The following is a 19,651-nucleotide window of genomic DNA, read 5'->3' as shown; positions in this document are numbered from 1 at the left end:
TTAACCTAGCCTAGCCTAGCCTAGCCTAGCCTAGCATCGCCTCGTCTCGCCTCACGTGATGTTACGTCAAGTCACGCCAAGTCACGCCAAATCACGCCAAGTCACATCACGTCACTTCACCTCACCACACCTCACCTAATTTAGCAGGGAATAGCAATCCTTAGTTACTGATTCATGCGCACAAATCTACTGCGCAAACGTAACCTAACCCAACCCAGCCTAACCTAACCTAACCTAACCCAACCTAACTTAACCTAACCTGACCTACCCTGACCTAACATAACCTAACCTACCCTACCCTAGCCTAACCTTGCCTCACTCCGTCTGGCTTCGCCTCACTTCCAGTCACGCCAAGTCACGCCAAGTCACGTCACGTCACCTCACCTTACTTCAAATCACCTCACATCACCTCATCTATCTTAACAGCAGGGAATGGTACCCCTCAGTTACTGATTGATGCGCACGTGTCTACCTCGCAAACTTAACCTAACCTGACCTAGCCTAGCCTAATCTAACCTAACCAAACCTAACATAACCTAATCTAACTTAACCTAGCCTAGCCTAGCCTAGCCTAGCCTAGCATCGCCTCGTCTCGCCTCACGTGATGTTACGTCAAGTCACGCCAAGTCACGCCAAATCACGCCAAGTCACATCACGTCACTTCACCTCACCACACCTCACCTAATTTAGCAGGGAATAGCAATCCTTAGTTACTGATTCATGCGCACAAATCTACTGCGCAAACGTAACCTAACCCAACCCAGCCTAACCTAACCTAACCTAACCCAACCTAACTTAACCTAACCTGACCTACCCTGACCTAACATAACCTAACCTACCCTACCCTAGCCTAACCTTGCCTCACTCCGTCTGGCTTCGCCTCACTTCCAGTCACGCCAAGTCACGCCAAGTCACGTCACGTCACCTCACCTTACTTCAAATCACCTCACATCACCTCATCTATCTTAACAGCAGGGAATGGTACCCCTCAGTTACTGATTGATGCGCACGTGTCTACCTCGCAAACTTAACCTAACCTGACCTAGCCTAGCCTAATCTAACCTAACCAAACCTAACATAACCTAATCTAACTTAACCTAGCCTAGCCTAGCCTAGCCTAGCCTAGCATCGCCTCGTCTCGCCTCACGTGATGTTACGTCAAGTCACGCCAAGTCACGCCAAATCACGCCAAGTCACATCACGTCACTTCACCTCACCACACCTCACCTAATTTAGCAGGGAATAGCAATCCTCAGTTACTGATTCATGCGCACAAATCTACTGCGCAAACGTAACCTAACCCAACCCAGCCTAACCTAACCTTACCTAACCCAACCTAACTTAACCTAACCTAACCTAACCTGACCTACCCTGACCTAACATAACCTAACCTACCCTACCCTAGCCTAACCTTGCCTTGCTCCGTCTCGCTTCGCCTCACTTCCAGTCACGCCAAGTCACGCCAAATCACGCCAAGTCACGTCACGTCACCTCACCTTACTTCAAATCACCTCACATCACCTAATCTATCTTAACAGCAGGGAATGGTACCCCTCAGTTACTGATTGATGCGCACAACTGAACTGTGCAAACCTAACCTAGCTTAACCTAACCTAACATAGCCTAACCTAACCTAAGCCAACCTAGCCTACCCTACCCTATCCTCGCTTCGCCTCGCCCCGTCCCGCCTAACCTCACGTAAAGTCACGTCAAGTCACGCCAAGTCACGTCAAATGACGTCAAATCACGTCAAGACACGTCACGTCATCTCACCTCACCTGACCTAACTTAAGAGCAGGGAATGCTACCCCTCAGTTACTGATTGATGCGCACAAGTCTACTGCGCAAACCTAACCCAACCTAACGTAACCTAACCTACCCTCGCCTCGCGTCGCCCCGTCTCGCCTCGCCAAGCCCCGTCTCGCCTCGCCTGACGTCAAGTCACGTCAAATCACGTGAAGTCACGTCACGTCGCGTCAAATAACGTGAGGTCACGTCAAATCACGCAAAGTCACGTCATGTCACGTCAAGTCACGCCAAGTCACATCTCGTCACGTCAACTCACGCCACGTCACGTGAAGTCACGCCAAGTCACGTCATGTCACGCCAAGTCACGTCATGTCACGCCAAGTCACATCAGGTCACGCCAAGTCACGCCGAGTCACGCCACGTCACATAGTCACGAAACGTCACGTCACCTCACCTTACTTCACCTCACCTAACTCAACAGCAGGGATTGGTACCCCTCAGTTACTGATTGATGCGCACAAGTCTATTGCGCAAACCTAACCGAACCGAACCTAACCTAACGTAACCTAATGTAACCTAACCTAACCTAACCTACCCTCGCCTCGCGTTGCCACGTCTCGCCTCGCCTCACGTCAAGTCACGTCAAGTCACGTCAACTCACGTCAAGTTACGCCAAGTCCCGTCAAGTCACCTCAACTCACCTCACCTCACCTATCTTAACAGCAGCGATTGGTACCCCTCAGTTACTGATTGATGCGCACAAATCTACTGCGCAAACCTAACTTAACCCAACCTAACCTAACCTAATCCAACCTAACTTAACCTAAACTGACCTGACATGACCTAACCTAACCTACCCTACCCTACCCTACCCTAGCCTAGCCTAGCCTCGCCTCGCCTCGCCTCTCCTCGCTCCGTCTCGCTTCGCCTCACTTCCAGTCACGCCAAGTCAAGTCAAGTAACATCAATTCACGCCAAATCACGCAAAGTCACGTCACGTCTCCTCACCTCACCTCAACTCACCTCACCTCACCTATCTTAACAGCAGGGAATGGTACCCCTCAGTTACTGATTGATGCGCACAACTGAACGGCGCAAACCTAACCTAACTTAACCTAACCTAACCTATCATAGCCTAACCTAACCTAACCCAACCTAACATACCCTAGCCTAGACTCGCCTCGTCTCGCCTCGCCACGCCCCGTCTCGCCTCGCCTGATTTCAAGTCACGTCACGTCGCGTCAGATCACGTGATGTCACGTCAAATCACGTGAGGTCACTTCAAATCACACAAAGTCACGCCAAGTCACGTCACGTCAAGTCACATCTCGTCACGTCAACTCACGCCACGTCACGTCAAATCACGTGAAGTCACGCCAAGTCACGCAAAGTCACGTCATGTCACGCCAAGTTACATCAGGTCACCCCAAGTCACGCCGAGTCACGCCAGGTCACATAAAGTCACGAAACGTTACGTCACCACACCTTACTTCACCTAACCTAACTTAACAGCAGGGAATGGTACCCTCAGTTACTGACTGATGCACAGAAATCTACTGCGCAAACCTAACCTAACCCAACTCAACCTAACACAACCCAACCTAAATTAACCTAACTTAAACTAACCTAATCTGACCTAACCTATCCTAACCTAATCTAGCTTAGCGTAGACTAGCCTCGCCTCCCCCGTCTGTCTCCGCCTCACGTCAAGTCACGCCAAGTCACGTGAGGTCACTTCAAGTCACTTCACGTCACGTCAAATCACGCCAAGTCTCGTCAAGTCACGTCACCTCACCTCACCTCACGTCAAATCACGTCAAGTCACGCCAAATAACGCCAAGTCATGTCAAGTCACCTCACCTCAACTCACATCACCTCACCTCGCCTATCTTAACAACACGGAATGGTACCCCTCAGTTACTGATTGATGCGCACAACTGAACTGCGCGAACTTAACCTAACTTAACCTAACCTAACCTAACCTAAGCCAACCTAGCCTACCCTACCCTATTCTCGCTTCGCCTCGCCCCGTCCCGCCTAACCTCACGTAAAGTCGCGTCAAGCCACGCCAAGTCACGTCAAGACACGTCACGTCATCTCACCTCACCTGACCTAACTTAAGAGCAGGGAATGCTACCCCTCAGTTACTGATTGATGCGCACAAGTCTGCTGCGCAAACCTAAACTAACCTAACCAAACCTAATCTACCCTCGCCTCGCGTCGCCCCGTCTCGCTTCGCCTCACGTCAAATCACGTGAAGTCACGTCACGTTGCGTCACATCACTTGAGGTCACGTCAAATCACGCCAAGTCACGTCAAGTCACATCTCGTCACGTCAACTGACGCCACGTCACGTCAAATCACGTAAAGTCACGCCAAGTCACGTCAAATCACGCAGACACACAAAGTCATGTCATGTCACGCCAAGTCACGCCACGTCACATAAAGTCACGAAACGTCACGTCACCTCACCTAACTTAAGAGCAGGGAATGCTACCCCTCAGTTACTGATTGATGCGCACAAGTCTACTGCGCAAACCTAAACTAACCTAACCAAACCTAATCTACCCTCGCCTCGCGTCGCCCCGTCTCGCCTAGCCTCACGTCAAGTCACGGCAAGTCACGTCAAATCACGTGAAGTCGCGTCACGTCACCTCACCTCCCCTAACTTAAGAGCAGGGAATGCTACCCCTCAGTTACTGATTGATGCGCACAAGTCTACTGCGCAAACCTAAACTAACCTAACCAAACCTAATCTACCCTCGCCTCGCGTCGCCCCGTCTCGCCTAGCCTCACGTCAAGTCACGGCAAGTCACGTCAAATCACGTGAAGTCGCGTCACGTCACCTCACCTCACCTAACTTAAGAGCAGGGAATGCTACCCCTCAGTTACTGATTGATGCGCACAAGTCTACTGAGCAAACCTAGCCTAACCTAACCCAACCTATCCTAACCTAACATACCCTTGCCTCGCGTCGCCTCGCCTGACGTCAAGGCACGTCAACTCACGTCAAGTCACGCCACGTCACGTCAAATCACGTGAAGTCACGTCAATCACGTAAAGTCACGTTAAATCACGCAAAGTCACGCCAAGTCACGTCAAGTCACATTAGGTCACGCCGAGTCACACCAGGTCATATCAAGTTCGATACGTCACGTCACCTCACCTTCACGTCACCTAACTTAACAGCAGGGATTGGTACCCCTCAGTTACTGATGGATGCGCACAAGTCTACTGCGCAAACCTACCCTAACCTAACCTGACCTCGCCTCGCGTTGCCCCGTCTCGCCTCACGTCAAGTTACGCCAAGTCACGTCAAATCACGCCAAGTCGCGAATAGTCACGTAAAGTCACGTCAAGTCAAGTCACGGCGAGTCACGCCAAGTCAAGTCACGTAACGTCACGTCACCTCACCACACTTCACCTCACCTCGCCTACCTTAAGAGCACGGAATGATACCCCTCAGTTACTGATTATGCGCACAAGTCTACTGCGCGAAACCTAATCTAACCTACCCTCGCCTCGCCTAACGTCAAGTCACGTCAACTCACGCCAAGACACGCCACGTCACGTCAAATCACGTGAAGTCACTTCTACTCACGTCAAATCACGCAAAGTCACGTCACGTCAAGTCACTCCAACGCACGCCGAGTCACGCCAAGTCACATCAAGTCACGAAACGTCACGTCTCCTCACCTCACTTCACCTCAGTTACTGATTGATGCGCACAAGTCTACTGCGCAAAGCTAACCTAACGTAACCTAACCAAACCCAACCTAACCTAACCTACCCTCGCCTCGCTTTGCCCCGTCTCACCTTGCCTCGCCTCACGTCAAGTCACGTCAACTCACGTGAAGTTACGCCAAGTCACGTCAAATCACGTCAAGTCACGTCACCTCACCTCGCCTAACTTAACAGCAGGGAATGGTACCCCTCAGTTACTGATTGATGCGTACAACTCTACTGCGCAAACCTATATTAACCTAACCTATCCTAACCCAACCTAACCTAACTTAATCTAACCTAACCTAACCTATCCTAGCCTAGCCTCGCGTCAAGTCACGTGAGGTCACTTCAAGTCACTTCACGTCACGTCAAGTCACGTCAAATCACGCCAAGTCACGTCACGTCACCTCAAGACACCTCACTTAACTTAACAGCAGGGAATGGTACACCTCAGTTAATGATTGATGCGGATAAGTCTACTGCGCAAACCTAACCTAGCCTAGCCTAGCCTAACCTAGCCTCGGCTCTCCTCGCCCCGTCTCGTCTCACATCAAGTGACGCCAAGTCACGTCAAATCACGCCAAGTTACATCAAGTCACGTCACGTCACTTCATGACACCTCACCTCACCTCACCTAACTTAATGTTGTTGGAGGATGTGTCAAGAAATAAATGCCCCCCCCCTAGATTTCAATATGACATGTTTTACGTTCTGTATCCATTTGTGACCTATTTACGGACTCTTCATCTCTCTACTCGGGCAATGTCTATTCCGTCAACCTTCGCAGTTTCTTTATTTCCGTTTAGAATTTTGATGAAGTAATTGGGAAGAAAAGGAGGGTCAAAGGAAGAGGTGGAAAGAGGAGGGGACGAGTGAAAAGTGGATGGGTGTCCTCTTTGAGAAGCTAAGAGTTGCTCATTTAGTGAATAGGTTCCCAACATTTTTTGGAACCCGAAGTTTCATTATCGTGTTCACAACAATTCGCCACTGGTCAGTGTCCTGAGCCATTTCAATCTACTCTTCGCTTTCCAGTCCTATCTAAGATCTACTTTAATTACTTCCTGTATACGTCTCTGTCTTCAAACGGCCTTTTCCCTTCAGGGTTTTCTGACTAAAGCGTTATATATTTATATATATACTTCTTTTGTGAGTCGCATAGGAGTTACGTGTCCAACCCATCCTCTGATGTAATAGTCCTTGTAATATTTGGCTAGGAGCAGAAATCAAAACATGTTCTAAAATTTAAATTACATTCCAGTGGATAGAAATGAATATCATCTTTATTTATATTTTATTATCTCTTTCAAATTCAATCGAAGTTGCTTGTACAAACTGATGAACGTATCCAGCATCCTCTATCGGTACCAGAAATCGAGTTACAGTCTTCATGGCGTGGTGCTTTTTCAAGCACGAATCGTCACATCCGAAAATCGGAATTCTCCCAGAATTCTGTGGCAGTTAAGTTCCCATGGTTACATGACAGTGCTTCTGAAATAAAGAGATTTGTCAGATCAGTAAAGCGCCCATGTTATTTCGAGTGAAATAAACTGTTAGTTAAATGGAAGGCTATGAAATGTTGTCACGAAAATTACTAAGAAGATTACCCGATGGCTGAAATTAGGTAATAGCTTCCTCTTCTTTCATTGACGTGTTAGGCTTCATGGCCTGTTCCCATTCAAAATTAATTCTGCAACTATGAATCTTACAGGCAGTTGGTGAAACTCCTTGGACGGAGGATCAGCCCTTCGCAAGGCCTCTCCTACACAGGACAACACAAACACAGAAAGAACGCTCACATACATACATCTATGCATCAAGTGTGATTCGAATACAAGATCCCAGTGTTCAATCTTAATCGGTCAAGCATTTTTCAAATTTATCGGCATTTGGGCCCTTGTTCGTTAACTTTTGATAGCACCCCCTATTGCAGTTTTATTTAGGGCCATGGGTTCTATAAATAACTGAAGTGTAATCGAAATCGTTAGAGCCGTTTTCTAGAAAGTCACTATTTTATTAATAGGATCCCTATTTTGAGGGCTAGTATACTGGCATTAACCCGGCACCGAACTATGATGGAAAACCTCTTAAGTTTCCAATACGGATTAAATCTGCCCAACTGTACTTCGTTCAGCTAACCCACACAGATCACAAAATTCATGACTATTCACGTGGTTCATAATTTGTTTTCCAGCCCCCAGCATTGTGTTCAGGCCTGCTGGCAGCAGGATCTCCAGTGACATCTACCGTCTACGTACAGCTTGTGAATTACGCGCCGCCAATGGGCAAATTGAGATCGGAGCGAAATTTTGGTGAGTCTATGAAACCGTATGATTAGCCCTAAGTGCGACTGTTCTCAGTTCCCAACCGAGACTCATTTCAGAACCTCTAAACTAAGGATTACAAGTATTTGCCGCTAGATTAAGCCATGAAACATATATATTTAAGTTTTTCAACTCTACACCATCTTTATAGTCAATGTAAACTATAATAAATTACTATAATTTGAAATTTTAAGGAGGAATTTTAGGTTATAACCGGCCTTCACCCTGTCTATTTGTTAGGTTGTAGGAGTCTAATGTGAGAATGTGGTTACAGCGAATAGGAGCTACTATTGCAGGTGAAATAACAACGGGCACAACCTATTATTTTGTCGCCTAGTGAAAACATTAATTAGAATTTCTAAACATTATTCCAAGATTTTTAATTCGGCACTTATAGATTCAGCAAGATTGCCAGCACTAAGCCACAGTGGTCACAGAGTGAAAGAGAATTTCATGTTTATACTTTGAAACACGTTATTTTGGCTACAGAGATGATCACAAATGGTATTACGGAAAGAGTTGAAAGGTGACGGTTATGATGTATTTGAAATTACTTCCAGCAAGTGTATATCGTTACCTCTAAACAGATCTTTCGAATGAAAGCCAGAATTGTGGCTTCAAAGACGGAGGCAACTGGAGAACCTCGTTGTAAACTGCCATACCAGTGAATATAGGGAGGAAACAGAAAGACAGCGCAGGGATCGACCCCCCTCTCCAAATCTTCTGCAACCTGTTACATTCCCCTGTCCAGTGAATCACGTGATAACCTTCGCTGATGGGACGCGTTTTGTTTGGTTAGAGGGGCATGCAACAGTAAGCTGGAAGGGAGAAGTCACCCACGCCACCCATGGGATTTCCTTCCTTCGCCTCAGTACAGTTTTCTTCCTTGAAAGATTGCTTGTAGCACCGTGACCTGCACAATCTGCACTTCTGCGTGTCAGAGCTGATGTAATGTGAGCGTCAGAAGCAACATTTTATTATTTACATGTGAGTTATAATCGTGTTTACCTTATCGCGACTGACTTTATTAGAACTTCTCCCCGACAGGTTTAATGGTGAGCTCGTGGATCTGAAACAGATGGAAAATAACGTTAATCACTCTTCCTGCCACAGGACACTCATACCAGACCATCTGAACGAATCCCTACCTCGTACGAGCTGGACATGATCCAGAAATTATTCATCTCACGTACGAATTTGCAGATCTCATTAAGAAATCAGATTTGGAATGGGGAGACTCAAGACTATCGCAAAATTGTCGAATAGTAGGCCCTACACCTTTATTTTGCGGCTATGTATTCGGGTACCTCATTGACCTTGAGATCCTTTTATTGTAGAGGCAATGTGATAATTGCGGATATGATCACAATGCAGACAGAGTCCCTGCAATATGAACCTTGGTAAGGAATGCCTTCTGTAGGCAACCTTACAGATGAGCAGTTCCCTGATGTTTCAAGAGTATGCTTCTCTGCGTAACGCCATGTAGTTCGGAGAGATTCTGGCGTTTCGGAGGAACATATCTTCTGCTTCTGCTGTTCATTCCTTGCATTACTCTTCAGCCCCGGAGATGGAAGCGACATGTTACTCCGAATCATCAAACTGTCTTAAAATTATACGAAGCTAGATCTCATAAAGCCGTACTTTCAGTCACCGCTGTGCGGGACTTAGATGATTTCCGATCGGCATGTAGACCCTTTTCTAAGTAATGACTCTGTAAACAACGCCTGTTGCTAGACAACAGATTCCTAACAAGCACGAATGGATTAACCGAAGTTTTTTTTATAACATTGTTATAAGAGTGTTTTTTCGCGCGGATGAAAATTTCATCCAATTATCCGAAACAGATGTAACTAATTAATTCAGAAAATTGGCGTTTATGCCAAGAATGCAAGACGTAAATGGGTTGTACGAACTCACTCTCGCTTCCGGTGATAAACGTTCAAGGTTTTCATTATCATCACATGCGACACTTGGACCGTACTTTATATGGTTCAGTACCGAAGTACGTGAAGTGTGTCTGTGTGGTAGGATATTCTCGTTGTAGGCAAGAGATATTATGCCTCATGGTTATGACCGTCAACACTACACTAAAGCGGAATATCTTCAGATGAAAAGAAAAACATATATTGATGTGTGTCTTACTTATTTCATATACGAGCATGTGTTTTTGCTACATGTTTCGACCTATGATTTAGGCCATTATCAGACACCTTCTATTTATATAACCCAAGTTATTTAAGTTAATTGTCCCAATATGTATCCATATTGTTGAACTGGTGTCTGCTGTTGGATAACTTTCAATGTTGCTTAAATGCAGAGAAAAAATGACGGACACTTTACATTTTTGTACATTTGCACGTATTTCGAGTGTAACTTGGCACGCGTAACTCTCTAAATGTTAATGGGAAATAAAGAGGGTTGAAAACATGAACTGTTGAACAAATGTGTGTTCAATCACATTTTTCTTTTCAATTTTACAAATTCAGAGAAGGAAAAATGTTTTCTTTTTCTTTAAATCTTAACTTGAGCGCTGATGGTCTGACTTGTATGAAATTCTGCATTGGATGGCTTTGCACAAATTTGCAGGGTAATGTCTAGTCTAGTATCTAAACCTAAAAGTGGCGAACAGATTTTAAAATTTCGTTACAGACAACTTTCACTAAAAACTGTACAGCTGTTCTGACTTTCAGCCATACTGGTCCATAATGAAGTTCCGTTTAACGAAGACCATTAATGAACTTCTTTATTTATAATGTAGCATGTAGACTCGGTGCTATGTAATGACTCTACAAACAGCCGTTACTAGGTAATAGCCGCAACAGATTCCTATCACGCACCAATTGAGTAACTGGGAGGTGGTTTCCTCTACGAGGGCCGTGAAACAGCTACGTAAAGCAGCAATAGAATTGTTGGGAAAGCTGCTTCATAGGTGGTCTGTACCGAGACTTTATAAGCAGGAAAGTCTTAGAGTTTAGTTAGTTGTGAGACAGTAAGGGCGGGAACACGGAAGCTGATGAAGCTACGGCATTGGAAGCCGTTACCAGACGACAACCGCTGAACATACTGCTGACTGAAAAGACTTAGTGCTTTTCTGTATTGCAGTTTAGAGTTTGTGAATTAGCGATAGCGCTGTAGTTACTTGCAGTGACAATCTGTAAATGTTCAATAAATCCAGCTACAAATCCACACCCCGTGTATAGTAATTCCCAAACAAACGTGACAGTTATCATACTTCATTATGTGAACAATCCAACTCTGGGCCGAGACAACGACTATCTTGACAAGTTTTCGTCGTTTTACACAATCCCTCCGATACTGGGATAGTACCGTAAACTAAGAATAAACTGTTTCCTTCCGCATGCTTTCCAGTTCACAATAATGTAGTCATTCGACACTGTATGTTGCAAGTTACTGACAACGTCGTTAAATAAGCAACAAATCAGATTATTTGACATGCCGACAGTAAGATTTATGAGGCGCATATGACGCGCTGGGAATTTTGTGTATTACAGTTTGGAGTCTTGCCCATACATTTTGCGACCTGCATCTGCTATCACCTGATATATCACATACTGTTTTGAGATTCATTGTTGCCCTTACGCAATTTCGGGTCACCACGGCAACGAACTGCCGAGCGTTAACTCGTTCCAGTAATGTAAGTTAGCTAGTATGCCACGAACATGCGAACAGTCGTTTCAGTCGGTCTATCATGTCTATTCTGTGAGTACTTATATTTTGAAGCGGATATATGAAGTGTAGTATACCACACATATGTACAGGAAACGGTATAAAATTGGCCATTTGTGTGTGTTATTCCTGGGAGGTTGCGATAAACGACGACTGCTGCTTTTTTCGCATTTTATGTCAATGAACCCAGAATCTCTCGAATACGAGTAGTAGGCCAGTCCGTACCTGTACATGTGGAGGGACTCCAAGCACATACAAAACAGCATCTGCAATGTCCTTGGCGTCCAAGTGAGGGATGCTAGAATATATCTGTTTGGGATCTACATCCCTTCCAGACGCCGCCATGAATTCTGTTTCCACCACTCCGGGGCTCACACTCTGAAAAGGAAATGAAGCCACTCCTGAGTACAGTATGAAAGATTTGTGGGGCTTTACAAAAGTGTGTTTCAAGTTTACTATACAGAGTGTTCCAGGAAGAAAGGTCAATAATCTGGGAGGTCATAGTATCCGTCATTCTACGCAAAAATGTACATAGACATGCATCCTATTTCACTGTACACTTCCAAAACTGTTGATAAGAAAGAGAGATTAAGTACTGTTTCTAATACCGGCATTTATTGTTCACATGACAATGTTGGTACAGTTCATCTAGTATAATAAATTTTCGAAAACTCCACCGTCAACATCAACAAAATCATAAAGGGGTCCTAATGAAAAAACTCTGAGGCTTCTAGTCGGCAAGCGAACTATACCGACCGAGCGACCGCCGTTTGCCGGCGAAGTTAGTGCCAAGTTCAGTGGATAGAGGGTGTAACGTGGTCAGCGCAACGAATACCCACGGTCGTTAATTTCGGGTTTCTGCACCGGAGCCGCTATTTCCTTGAAATAGCTTGTCAGTTATCCTCATGAGGATGAGTGGACACCGTTTCACAAAACTTGGTAGCGCCGGGAATCGAACCCGGACCTCCGTAATCTGTAGCCAGGAATTCTGACCACTAGACCATAGAGGGTCCAAGTACACACAATAAAATATTGGTGCCATGCAATTCTTTACCGTGGTTTCCCCGCTCACATCTGGGTATTTAGGGCATACATCTAGAAATGCACATAACAGGTCATCTTGAATTAGAATGAACACAGTAATAACACAAAGAATTAACAGCAGAACCATAAGATACAGAATAATGAAACAGCCACTACTTGAATTAAAATAATTCTCACCAAGCATGACAAAAGAACTTTGTAATTTGAATATCTTAAATAAAAAGACCATCTGATAGAACTAGATGTAGAGTACGGCACATAACAGTCACTTTACACTCACAGAAACCCGTATCTTTGAGTTCTGCTTAACCAGTTCCCGCCTGAGCCCCTCAGTGAGCGCTGTGACGGCGTGCTTCGCTGCGCAGTACATGTGGACGACAATATCCAAGTTCGGAATACTGTGACCTGCGATACTGTGAAGTAAAGCAGAAAAGAATATCAGTTACAAGAAAAGTTACATGAGCTACAGTAAGATTTCAAGAGAGCTTAGCCGTGAATCGAAGTAAAGCATAAAGGAAAATCAGTTACAGGAAGTTTTAAATGTACTACAGTTTGCTTTCTAAAGTACCCCACCATCAAGTGAACTGAAGCCGTATGGGTCGGCTAGACTTGCCAGTGAGAGCACCTCACTCTTCACCGAGAGTTCCGCAAGAAACCTCACTGTATAAACATGTGTTAGTGAGAACTGGGGGAACATCAATTGGAAAGCCACAAATAACTTGCAGGATACGACTGCCTTGTGAGTCACCTGTTAATATGAACAATGTGTCCATCATCCACTCCCTTCTCCTTCATGGACTCGAGCGCTTCCTTGGTGCAGACACTCAGCGCTAGGACATTCAGGTCCAGGATTCGTCTCCAGTTCTCAGCTGGGCCGGCTAGAGATACAGAACGTCAGTTAGTTTAACGCGAACATTTCTGTGGCACATGAATGACGGGAAACTGAAATGGGTTATCAGAGTTTGTGGTACAGCGGTTCTCCGACATATATTCTAGGGTCAAAGAACAGTGAAGTTCTCCACAGTGCTGTTGGTTCATATCAGAGTCTACGCTGAAAGCAGAAACTTAATTATATTCTGTACATGGTTGCAGGTACTTCTTTTGCCTTACTTTGTACTTCATCCATCGTGTGGTATGTAAAAGACAAAAGACCACGACGTTTCGGAGACTGGTCTTTTGCTTTTACATACCAGACGTTGGATGGAGTCCAAACCAAGCCAAAAAGAAGTATAGTATACACTATCGTCAGAAAGCTTTCAAGTCTATGGTTGCAGGTCCCTATCAGACTGCACGGTGACAACAGGAGCCTAAATACCTTTAAAGTTCTGTACATTTTCAGCAAGCTAAAACATTGAGAACGGATTTGAGGTGCCGACTGAGAAGATTACCGTCTCAGGGCAATACCCCTCATGTTGGCACATTCCAAAAGATTGTAGTTTTTGAACGTGATAGAGTTGGAACGGGCCTAAGATTGCCGTATCCCGTGTGCCTGTGGCAGTGGTTGATAATATTCACGGTACGTACTTATAAGTTTGCTGTTATAAGCAGCTCCTGCGTTGTTGATGAGGATGTCGACTCCACCGAGGTTAGTTTTGATCCACTTGAAGGCCGCCTGAACTTCACTCTCCTTAGTAACGTCACATTTCAGAGCGTGCAGTTTACCCGGTGCGGATTTCAGGGAGGCGGCTAGCTCCTGAAACACAGCACGTTTATTCCTGCGCTTAATTGATTAATCACCGTAGTATGGATCCAGATGAGAGGGTGGGGGTGTAGTCCCACTACTGCTAACCTGAGCACTAGAAGCAGGTGACTGTTACGATGTGCCTGCTCTACTAACTTCCGTATTTTTATAGACAAGACGAAGAGTAATTGATAAAGAAGCGAAGAGCCTGTTCAGTTCTCGAAGACGCTGGGCAGTTTTAGAAAAATTAGGCGAAGGAAACAGGGCACGTGGTAGCAATATCGGTTGAGGCACTATTTTACAAGCTAGAAAGTCGCGAGTTCGATTCCAGATGTGGTCATTGGATTTTCCAATTTGTCTAATAATACCAGACGCACTGTGGCCCTGGGGTCGACTTAGCCTGTAACAGAAATGAGTATCAGGAATCTTCCTGGGGCTAAAATGCGGCCGGCGCGTAAGGCTAACGGGCTCATCACCATATATTAGCCGACTGACTAGAAAATGTGGGATCCTCGACGTCTCACGAGCCTCTAAGTCCCCATGGCCTGTTACAGGGAAAGATTTATGTAATAAACGAGGAGACTTGCGTGAAATTGTCAACGGCCTTCAATATTTTTAAAAATTTATTTCTCAAAAAGAATTTCACAACTGAACAATATTAAATGTAGCATATCACTAGTATCATCATCATTTGTGGGAAGTTTAGTTCCTCATAAAACTTTAACAGAAGGAAACGGGAGTGGTAACTGAAAGTGGTTATTAGTTCCTAATATAATTACCGGACAGGAGTTGTAAGTCACGTGGTTTTCATGACGGTGAAAATTTGAAGTGTCGTCAAAACCGGTTAGTCTCATACATGGTTACCTTAGTTTCGGAGGAAAATACTGCTTACGTCTTCACCTCCACCATAGTCTCCTGAAGAACTTGCCACCTTTATCTGCTTCTACAGGCAGCAGGCTCCTCCGAAACATTGGCAGCCACGAACCAGATTTCAGGTTGTTGTAACTGCAGAAGACTACAACATGAAGTTACCTCAATCCTCTCCACTCTGCGCGCCAGTCCGACCACTTTGAGTCCTTTCTTCACGAGTTCTTTAGCGATGGCTGCTCCTATCCCGGCACTGGCTCCTGTTACCACGGCAACACGACCTGACCAACGCTCCATTTTAGTCTCAGTACTGAAACAAATTTGTGCGCACTTTCAGACGGTCTGACACCGGTACATTTTCTGTCTGTTCTTGGTAACTACGAGTGAGGGTCAGTAAACAGGCCACAAATGCATATGAAACGTAGATCATCTGATATTCAAACCTCGGAAAAACACATTTATTTTCTCGACAAATCCGCCAACAGCACTAATACAGATAGACTTGAAAGGATTCTGACGATGGTGTATGCTGTACAGAACTACGTATAAGGCTTATTTTGGACTATATCCATCGTCTGGTATATAGAAGACAAAAACCACAACGTTTCGGAGACTGACTCTGTCTCCGTCCTAAGGTGGATGAGGCAGGATAAACGTACTCAGTTGGGCCCGGTAGAAAGAGCTAGTCTGAATCACTGGACAACAGATCTGTAGCCAGGAACTCTGACCACTAGACCACAGAGGCGGTCTTTATGACGACTCACATGTAGGAAGCATACGTAAAGAAACGTGTGCTAGCATGTTACATGTATAAGACGATTTACACAAAAACCTCTTAAACATAAAAGGCTTAATATATGTACCTCACATTTGTAATGCTTGATGTACTTATCTATAAGACGGTTCGTTACAGAAAATGTAAGCATCTGAAATGTTCAAAAGCATGTACAGCCACAGACAGTGACCTTGATCTAACTTTCAGCTACTGAGATACAAAACAGATAGCCCCGAAGATGACACTAGATATCGAAGCATGCCGGGTAAACAACCAATTTAAATCTGTTGTAACTGACGATATGTGATAAATGATGAATAGCGTTAGGGATTACAAGGGTACGCAACTCAACTTAAAAAGGCTGGCACGTTTATAGAGTTTGGTTATAGACGGGGTTTGAATTGGAAATCAGATTTATTGCACAATTTTACAACTCGTTATTACACTTCACTAATCACTATCACGAACAGACTAGTGTTCTCAGTCTGTTACTGTCTCCCTATAGCCGTTGCTTGGTACCGGCCTTCGACGTTGTACGTTCCGCTTTACTTGGGGTGGTGTGAATATGAGTCCACTTGGTACGTCGTCACTAACTGGCTATTCTACCAGCCCCGAATGATAGATGATGAGTGTGGAGCAGTCGGTTGAATGAGAATATGCAGGGAAACCGAAGTACTCGGAGACAACCTTCTACGTTGGTACTTTGTCCACCACAAATCCGACATGACCTCACCTAGGTTCGAACCTGGGCAAGAGACTAACGGTCGGACGGTCCGATTCCTCTGAGTTCCCTTAATCATTGCCAATTTCTCACAGCTACAGCTCCCAGCGACTGAACTGCAGTTCTCTAACTCAGAGACTCTCAAACCTACTCTTCACAAACTGCTTATAACCGCACAGGAAACACCGTATCCCAGTATTGTTGGATCTTTATGACGATTTCGTGTTTGTCGGCGGATCCGTTACGTAGCAACGGTTGTTGTATAGTTGGTTATTTCGCGGTCGTTGCGTAGTAGCGGATTTGCATGCCACAATACTAAAAGTTAAATTGTACCTGTAAGAGATAGGTAGGCTACCCACATCAGCGATCACGGCTAGTTTCTCGGACAGTACTCAATGATACATAGGAAGTTTGTTACGTAACGTTGCGTGTTCAAAGTATGACGCGCCCTCAGACACTTCAGACAAGCTATAGATAGACGTTGTTACTCTGTGTTGCGCAACATCATTCCATCTGCTTCCTGTCCGCAGTCCTACAAGGTCGTAGTAATGAATTGGTCGAAGACCTTCAGGTTGCGTGCAGAGGAAACGTATTTTGGCATGTCTGTTCAGAATATTCCAGACGAGTGCGTACCGTGTTGTTCTATAGTCGGAATGTCTGTAGTTCAAATCTCGGCCCGGCTACTCTTATTTAATTTTCTATGGCTTTCCATAGTTCCTTGAGGAAAATGCTGCAGTAGTACCTTCAATTAGCCAATGACCGCCCTCTTTCCCAGCATTTCCAGTCCAGTGTTACCTGGTGATGTCGTCATTCAGCGCTAGTTAACGTTAGCAGTTGAAAGCTTCCTTAAATAAACCGTAATTAAACAAGAATAATTTCCTTGGAATCAACTAACGCCTCGGTTCAGTGGATAAATATTCTCCCTTGGATCTCGGAGAGGTTTGGTTTTCGATTTTCAGTCCGGAGGCCTCCCCCTCAACACTGAAGCTTATGGTGATTTCCCTCAATTCTTTCACGAACTCTGTATGACAGCAATTCAAGTTGAACATCATGCCTGTTCGGATGTAACACCCCGCGCTGAGATATTTGATGGTGATTTCAGTATCGATATTAGTATCGTCGGCTGATAAGATAATACGATGAATAATGAATTGGAAAGGATTTGCAAGGGCACAGTCATAGCCTTATTGGCGTAAAGTTCCGGAATTTGCATGGAGGAACTGACGAAAACCTCAAGATAGACGGTTCGTTTCCTCTCAACTCGGTTTACCGCCGTGCAGCATGGTTAACATCGTTACACTCCAGAAGACGTGAGTCTTCATAATCCGTTTTAGAACCTCAAATCTCATATCCCTTAATTTTTACCTATCCTTCACTGTTTCTAGTTCAGATACGTCCAACCCATGTGACGCAATGAAATGTATGTGGCTGGAGTATTTGTGATTTTATTTTTATATTACTCTAATTTACTGGTATATCCATACACGCATATTTACATAACACAATTTAATTTTGTGTGTCAGGAGATTTCCACAACTCATATTAAGAAAAATATATTTTGAATAGTACTGTCGACGTGTTCACTGCTATTTTAAAATAATTTAGTAAAAGCGAAATGAAAGTCGTGAGGTGAAATGACATGTGCTCAACAAATCGAATTGTCTGTTTCTTAGTGACGAGTGAAAACCTAGTTGAAGAGTGGAAAATTATTTTGAATTATTTACTTATACATCCCGTCGCTGCCTTACTTTATTCCTCCACACGTTTATCAGTAAATGGTATCTTGTATAAATGTTATATAGAATAAAGTGAAGCTTAGCGTAAACTGTTATACCTTACCTGCTTGTAAAGGTATCCTGCAGTTCAGACTCTTGTGTATTGCACAAGTGTTCTCCTCTTTATATACACTTGCTTCTCGGCCGAGCAGTTCCAGCACACTCATCACATAAGCCAGATATCACGTCTAGCCATATCTGAGTGCATGACACAGCTGCAACATTCCCACCACCATGAACTTGCTAAAACTAAATGTGCGGTGTCACACAGCTCGCTAGATCTCTCATGGCCATCGCAGGCTATTTGGATCACTTAATTGATTGACTTATGAGCCTGGATAGCTCAGTCGGTATAACGACTGGCTACGGGCCGGAAGACAGAGGGGTTAGAGTTCGAGTCCAAGTACAATCAAGAATCTTCTCCATGTCGTCCAGACCGGCTGTGGGGTCCCCCCAACCTCCCGTTTAATGTGTACCAGGGGCTATTTCCACGGAGGTAAAACGGCCGGGCGTGAAGATGACCAATGAACTCCAACTAATGCGAAGGTCAAGATAACTTGGATCTATAAATGTACTCCCCCATACGTCTTCCTGGCGTAGTGCTTAATTACTTAAGCAGAGGGGCAGTTTAGAACTAAGGCCCAGTACATCTCAGAAAATGCGTCTGCTTGTTGAGAGGTCACTTTCGCGCCCCGCCTTCGTAATGCGGGTTTGTTTCTTCACGTTAAGATGTCACATCAGCGCCGAATCGTCGAATACAGTAATATACTTTTGCGGTTTCGCGGTAATGGCGAATTACAATATTTTCGGTGCAGGAAGCTATAAGAAACCTTTCCTTTAAAACGTAATATCTTTACAGGTCCCGCTGTTATCTTCCTAACATATCTTTACGGGGGCAGGAGATATCGTAGCTGGTTGGGGCACATTGTTACTAGCCGGAAGGTCGCGATGAGGATTTTGCTTTCAGAACTGCATGGATGGTTGTCCTCTTTGAGAAGCTGATAGGTACTCATGTAGTGAAAAGGTTCCCAACATATTATGGAACCCGAAGTTTCGGTGTCGTGTTCACAACAGTTCGCCACTGGTGACTGTCCTCAGATACTTCAATCCAGTTCTCGCTTTTCTGTCCTATCTATTTTAATTACTTCCTGTATACGTCTCTGTCTTCCAAACGGCCTGTTCCCTTTAGGGTTTTCAGACTAAAGCGTTATATATTTATATACATGTATTTCCTTTGCGTCGCATAAGAACTACGTGTCCAACCCATCCTCTGATTTAATAGTCCTTGTAATATTTGGCTAGGAG

General features: G+C 44.8%; 1 protein-coding gene across 2 annotated transcripts; it reads right to left on the bottom strand.

Annotated features, from left to right (window-relative positions):
* Nucleotides 1-6,737: 6,737 nt before the first annotated feature.
* Nucleotides 6,738-18,576, bottom strand: LOC111873475 (farnesol dehydrogenase). Of its 2 annotated transcripts, none has more exons than XM_023868224.2 (8): nucleotides 18,411-18,576; nucleotides 15,241-15,385; nucleotides 14,052-14,220; nucleotides 13,276-13,405; nucleotides 12,808-12,940; nucleotides 11,709-11,861; nucleotides 8,805-8,865; nucleotides 6,738-6,963 (listed from the first exon to the last, which is right to left on the bottom strand). In XM_023868224.2, exons 2-7 carry the CDS (start codon nucleotides 15,370-15,372, stop codon nucleotides 8,824-8,826), a joined length of 759 nt encoding a protein of 252 aa, XP_023723992.1. In that variant the 5' UTR covers nucleotides 15,373-15,385; nucleotides 18,411-18,576; the 3' UTR covers nucleotides 6,738-6,963; nucleotides 8,805-8,823. The 2 variants fall into 2 exon arrangements, with proteins under 2 accessions (XP_023723992.1, XP_023723993.1); XM_023868225.2 differs by lacking the exon at nucleotides 18,411-18,576 and adding an exon at nucleotides 15,939-15,999.
* Nucleotides 18,577-19,651: the final 1,075 nt, after the last annotated feature.

Source organism: Cryptotermes secundus, unplaced genomic scaffold (genome assembly GCF_002891405.2).
Source record: "Cryptotermes secundus unplaced genomic scaffold, Csec_1.0 scaffold380, whole genome shotgun sequence".
Taxonomy (NCBI): Eukaryota; Metazoa; Arthropoda; class Insecta; order Blattodea; family Kalotermitidae; genus Cryptotermes; species Cryptotermes secundus.
This window is presented reverse-complemented; position numbering and strand designations above follow the sequence as displayed.

Coding starts and splice junctions, on each gene's coding strand:
- LOC111873475 (XM_023868224.2), bottom strand. CDS start 15,372: ATGGAGCGTTGGTCAGGTCGTGTTGCCGTGGTAACAGGAGCCAGTGCC. Junction 13,406..14,051: donor TTATAACAGCAAACTTATAA/GTACGTACCGTG, acceptor CTGTATCTCTAG/CCGGCCCAGCTGAGAACTGG. Junction 8,866..11,708: donor GAGTCCCTCCACATGTACAG/GTACGGACTGGC, acceptor CATCTGTTTCAG/ATCCACGAGCTCACCATTAA.